Below are 6232 nucleotides of genomic sequence, written 5' to 3'. Positions count from 1 at the left end.
AGAAGCCCACCCTCCCTCTGCCTTTCCTAGAGTCACCCCTGTCCCTGGGAGTGAGGAGGAACCGTGTGCTCCCTCCTGCCCACTGCTCCCATGGGGCAGGCTGGCATGGGGCAGTGGGGAGGTGTGGGGCACAAGGGGGCTGGAGGCATCAGGGGAAGGGCAGTGCCTGGGCAGGGTGTGGGGGGAGTCTTAAGAGGGGACCTAGAGGAGGGGATCCAGGAGAGGGGATGCAGAGGGGAGCCTTGGGCTGGGGACAAGGCGGGCAGTCCAGGGCAGGGGGCCAGGAGCCACCTGGCTGAGCTGCTTCTCTGAGCCAGCCCTTGCCTAAGTGCAGGCAGAGACCTCCCAAAGCCTCCAGCGAGCCCCCGCTGCTGCAGCCGTGCAGTCCTAAAGGCAGGCAGGGTGGCAGGCTGGGGGGGCTGTGTCGGGGTGCCCTGTCTGCTGGGACCGCCTGGGTCCCCACTGATACAGTGCAAAGAGCTGCAGGGCTCAGCTCCCGGCTCTGTCAAGAGTGGGTAAACGTGGATGAGTTTGTGCTACCAAAATCCCCCCTGCTGGGCCAAGTCCTGCCCTGGGAAAAGTTGAGGGGGTGAGATGCGTGCTAGGCGCGACGGCTTCCTGGTGCCTGACGAACACTGGCCCTGCAAAAGGAATTACACAGGAGCATCACCCGTCTGTCCCAAAAGCTCCCCTGAAACATCAGGGCACTGACCTGGCCCCTTGTTCCAGTACCCCAGGCTCAGACCAGTACCCTTGAGCTGGCAGAGATCTCTAATTCACATCAAACCTTGCCACTGGCTAGCTGTGGCCATGGCCAGTAAGAATGATCCCTCTGTGCCTCAGTTTCCCCACTTGGAAAATGGGTGCAGCAGCACTCGCCTCACTCTGCAGTGCTCTGCATGCCCCTGGGTGGTTTTACTCAACACTGGGAGTGTCCCAACAAGTTTTTGCAATTTCCCTTTGCCCAGGATTTATTTGGATGGTGATTCTGGTAGCGCAGGCAGCTGGCCCCAGCAATCCCTCCTGGGGTCCCAGCCCTTCCCGCTGCCCTCCATGGCTGGATGCTGTGGGGGCTTCAGCTGAGCATCCCACCGTGGCCATGGCCCATGCATCACGCGTCTTGGGGCAAGTGGGGAGGGAAGTGCCAGCAGCTCAGGGAATACCACGCTTAGGACCCTGCACGCTCCAGGGCTTCCCAGCTTTTTCCTGGAGCTGCTGCGCTGGGAGGGGCTGAGCCTGCGGCTCCCCATAAACCTGGCAGCTTAGCCCACGTCCCGGGCAGATGTTGGGACTCTGCCTTGGAGCAGAGGGTGGGAAAAGGAGAGGGCGGCTCTTCCCGGGAGAGTGAGGAGGAGAGCTCGGCACCACTGGGCTTGAACTTTAGCACCCTCTTCTGCAGGACTTTAAAGAAAGGGATCATATCCTGAGCGAGCTATCTGGATAGCTGGGCAGGCAGAGGGCTGGAGCCGAGGAGAATCCAGCTACTTTCTCTGGTGAGGTTTTTATGGGGTTCTTCATAAAGAAATAACGCCAGCGCGAAAACGCCAGGAAGCCAGGAAGTGTTTCTAGTGCTCGGGACGCTTGGGGAGCAGCTCTGGGGCTGCCGTTAATCACTGCGAGGAGCCCGTCCTGCCGTGCAGATGTGTTTGATTGGAGCGGCGCGAGGGTTATTTTCTTTTGACTGAAGGCAACCCAGCCCCGGCAGATTAAGTTCTTTGTGTGCACACGAGTGTGCCTTCATGGGAGCTGCTCCTGCAAAACTGGCTGCAGGGGTTTTGGGGGCCATCCCCTAGGTTGGGGGGCTCTCCCGGAGAAGGGGGAGACCCTGTTTCCGTGGCTCTGAGACGATGCCGGGACAGTAGCTCCCTTTGCAGGCAGCGCAGCGTGCTCGGGATGGCCGTTTATGCCCTCACGGGCTTCTCGCTCGTCAGCCTGCTCAGCTTTGGCTATTTATCCTGGGACTGGATGAAGCCCAGTTTGGTGGCTGATGTGGCCACGGACCCCATGGAGAAATCGCTGCCTCCTGCATTCGCCAGGCCACCCCACATCATCTTCATTCTGACTGACGACCAGGGCTACCATGACGTCGGGTATCACGGCTCAGATATCCAGACGCCAACGCTGGACAGGCTGGCAGCGGAGGGTGTTAAGCTGGAGAACTACTACATCCAGCCCATCTGCACCCCGTCCCGGAGCCAGCTGATAACCGGCAGGTAAGCCAGTGCCTGCCCACTCACGTCCCCCCTTCTGTCCCTTCCTCAGCTCTGTGGGGCTTAACCCCGGATTGCTGCTAGACAGATGCCCCTGTGCATTGGCAGATGGTGGAGATCCTCCAGAGAAAAGCATCTTGCTGCCTTTCTCTAGAAGGCTTCCCGGGTAAACGGTTGATTTTTGCATGGAATAAATAGCGGCACATGGCAAGGCCAAAAATGCGGATGCCATTGGGTAACATACATTTCTTTGGGATAAGGTGGTCTCTGGCCATGAGGTCCTTTAGTTCTGGGCAAGGAGCTGTCCTGTGCTTCTATTACACTGGCCCTTGGGGTTTGCTGCTGGGCTGTGAGGTCAAAGGATGACCCTCCCCTGCATCTATGAGTCCTTTAGACCGTGCTCTTCCTGATTGCGTGTTCGGTGCTGCACTGGCCAGGGCAAGCTGGATGCTGGTCTGGCACCCTCTCCCATGTGGCACAGTCAGGTCTCCCCTTATTCTGGGCCCTTCTGCCTCCTGGGACAGATGGGGCTTTCCCTGGAGCAGTGCTGGGAGCTCAGCACTCACCGTAGGAGGCAGATCTCATCAGATTGTCCTCTTCTGAGGAGTGGGCCCCAGGGAGGTCCCTGGATGTGGTACCTAATGCCTGGGTGCCAGGGTCCAGGCAAAAGTCCCTCTTCCCTCCTGATGGCTCTAGAGGGGTCCCAGGAATCTTAGGGGTACACAAAGCAAGGGGGGACAGGGGTGCACAGGCACCCAGGTGGGGCACTGCAAACCCACAGGGATTGCTGTGCAACTCTTGCTTGTGCTGCCCAGCCCTGACAGAGCCCAGCCACCTCCCCTGGGCTGGCAGGAGTGGGGATGGCTGCTGGTGGCATCCGGCGAGAGCAGACCAGCATGCTTTTGACATGTCTGCTGAGCCCCCTCTTTTTTTTTTTTGCATCTGCTTTTGGTACTTTTGGGTGGATGAGGAGCTCCCTGTCCCTGCCGCAGAGCTTGCTCCACGGGGTTGGGTCAGGTGACACGGAGATCTGCATGCATTTGGGGTCTCCAGCACATAAAGTGCCATCGCATTCCCACCCAGCACAGCTTCTCATTGCCATTGATTCCTCCTGACTCTTCCCTGGCAGGTACCAGATCCACACGGGGCTGCAGCACTCCATCATCCGCCCTCGGCAGCCCAACTGCCTGCCCCTCGACCAGGTCACCCTGCCACAGAAGCTGCAAGAAGCCGGTTACTCCACACACATGGTAGGCAAGTGGCACCTTGGCTTCTACAAGAAGGAGTGCCTGCCCACCCGTCGGGGCTTTGACACCTTCCTGGGCTCCCTGACGGGCAATGTGGACTACTACACCTACGACAACTGCGACGGGCCGGGCGTCTGTGGCTATGACCTGCACGAAGGCGAGGACGTGGCTTGGGACCAGAGTGGGAAGTACTCCACCTTCCTCTATGCCCAGCGTGTCAGCAAGATCCTGGCATCCCACAGCCCCAAGGAGCCCATCTTCATCTATGTGGCCTTCCAAGCAGTCCACACACCTCTGCAGTCACCCAAGGAGTACATCTACCGCTACCGCTCCATGGGCAACGTCGCTCGCCGCAAGTACGCTGCCATGGTGACATGCATGGACGAGGCGGTGAAGAACATCACCTGGGCCCTCAAGAAGTACGGTTATTACGACAACAGCGTGATCGTATTCTCCACTGACAACGGCGGGCAAACCTTCTCCGGGGGAAGCAACTGGCCACTACGGGGCCGTAAAGGGACGTACTGGGAAGGAGGAGTCCGTGGCATCGGTTTTGTCCACAGTCCCCTGATCAAGCGCAAGCGCCGGACTAGCTGGGCACTGGTTCACATCACGGACTGGTACCCAACTCTGGTCAGCCTGGCCAGGGGCAACCTGAGCAACGTCCCAGGCTTGGATGGCTACAACGTCTGGCCTGCCATCAGTGAGGGCAAGGAGTCACCGCGAACTGAAATCCTGCACAACATCGACCCCCTGTATAACCATGCCAAGTACGGCTCCTTGGAGGACGGCTTTGGCATATGGAACACGGCCGTGCAAGCCTCCATCCGTGTTGGGGAGTGGAAGCTTCTTACTGGTGACCCGGGATACAGTGACTGGATCCCACCGCAGACCCTGACCAATTTCCCAGGGAGCTGGTGGAACCTGGAACGTCTCACCGATGGCCTGAGGAAGTCCTTGTGGCTCTTCAACATCACCGCTGACCCCTACGAGCGCTATGACCTCTCGGACCAGCGCCCAGATGTGGTCAGGACCCTCCTGATGAGGTTGGTGCACTACAACCGAACGGCCATCCCGGTGCGGTACCCTGCGGAGAACCCCCGGGCTCATCCGGACTTCAACGGTGGTGCCTGGGGACCTTGGGCCAGCGAGGATGATGTGGAGGAGTGGGAAGGTGGTGGGGAGCCCCTGAAAAGTAGGAACAAAAAGAAGAAGTGCAAGATCTGCAAGCTGCGCTCTTTCTTCCGCAAGCTGAACACCAGGCTCATGTCCAACCGCATCTGACAAGAGAATCCCCCAGCACTGACCCAGCCTGGCCAGGGTGGAGCTCCAGACGGCAGTGCCGCGGGATGGGAGTGTGGAAGAGGGATGGACAGGGAGATGGCCAGCGCTCTCTTGCTTTCTCTTGCTCCAGTGTTCACTCCAGAATCCTTCTCCTCTCTGGCTGGACCGGTGGCTACAGGGCGGTGGTCCCAGGGGGCAAGGAAAGGCAGTGTGGGCTCAGCCGTGCTGCTTGGCGGTGGTGCACAAGTCTGCTGAGCTGGGATGGCCCATGCACAGCCCCTTCTGGAAAGGGAGGCCCTTTTCTCAAGGACTCTGCAGGCATTTGCAAGCTCTGAGTGTTGGCCAGTGCAGCGGCAGAGGAAGCGCGGGACCCTGGGGTGGTGACGCAGAGGGGCTGGCCAGCCTCAGTGGCTCTGCCTGCAGGTTGTCCCTCCTCATTTCCCTGTATATACATGCTCCTGACTTTCGGCCTGCTGCCAGGCAGCTGTCTTCTTTGCTTTTGCTCTGGGAACCCCAAACCCAAGACCGTGGCGTTTCCCTATTTTACTTCTTTGTGGAAGGATGGGTTCCTGACCTTGGATGTCAGACCTGAGACTGCCATGGCTGGACTCAGGTTGCTGCTACAGGGGCCTCATGTGGAGCCATGGCTTCTCCTCTCCGCTGGCTTGGGGGGCCGGGAGCAGCCCCGGTGAGGAACTATGGCTTATGGAGAAGTGGTTGGGTGCACTCAGAGGACAGATAATTTTCTACAGACCCACATTTGGGACGCAGGTTTGATCCAAGCTCTGGTGGACTTCATGTGGGTCAGCCACCCAGCAGATCTTTTCCTCCATAGTTCTGCCTGGCCGGACCTCCCATGTGCATGGCTGTAGGCACCCACGTTCCTCTCCATGCATTCTATGCATCCACCCACCCCCCAACTGCTCCTTCCCAGTGCTGGGGCTGTCCCCGTCCCCACATCCCTGCTGCTGAACCTGGGGCGGTAGGAAGATCTCAAGAAGGTCTCTGCAGAAGCTGATGTTCTGCTCTGTTGCTGCAGGACTTCAAAGCTGGGGAGGGGGGGTTACGGGAACGACTCCCACCTGCCAGCGCCGCACCATGTCCCCTCGCTGCAGATGGGCACCGCTCTCCCACCAGCATGCAAGCAGCAGGGGGAACCAACTCCCCATCATCCACCTACCATGGGGAGCCAGCCCATGAGATTGCTGGGGGCCAGGCAGCTTGGGAGCCGGGGCAGCCAGCAAAGCGCCATGCCCCCGTGCCTTCGGCGGGGTGTGAGCGTGCGTGCTTGTGCTCAGAGGAGAGCTGGCGAGGATGAAAGAGGGTAAATAGCTTTAAAAGCATTTTGGATGCATGGTGCATTTCCATTTACACAATGTGTTTTACATTTCTCCCCACAGGTTTCTCTTGGTGCAGCGTGTGTAGGCGAAGGCCCTGCTGTGAATTTTGAAAATAGTTATTTTTGTCTCTGGAAAATGAGGCCCGTTAGGA

At 59.0% G+C, this 6232-nt stretch overlaps 1 protein-coding gene across 1 annotated transcript; it reads left to right on the top strand.

Moving 5' to 3' along the window:
• Positions 1-1848: 1848 nt before the first annotated feature.
• Positions 1849-6232, top strand: ARSI (arylsulfatase family member I). The gene is made up of 2 exons (XM_040604153.1): positions 1849-2213; positions 3340-6232. The coding sequence occupies exons 1-2, from the start codon at positions 1894-1896 to the stop codon at positions 4739-4741; spliced, it is 1722 nt and encodes a 573-aa protein (XP_040460087.1). The 5' UTR covers positions 1849-1893; the 3' UTR covers positions 4742-6232.

This window comes from Falco naumanni, chromosome 8, assembly GCF_017639655.2.
Source record: "Falco naumanni isolate bFalNau1 chromosome 8, bFalNau1.pat, whole genome shotgun sequence".
NCBI classification, from domain to species: domain Eukaryota; kingdom Metazoa; phylum Chordata; class Aves; order Falconiformes; family Falconidae; genus Falco; species Falco naumanni.
The sequence above is the reverse complement of the archived record's forward strand: the minus strand, read 5'-3'. Positions and strand labels throughout refer to the sequence as shown.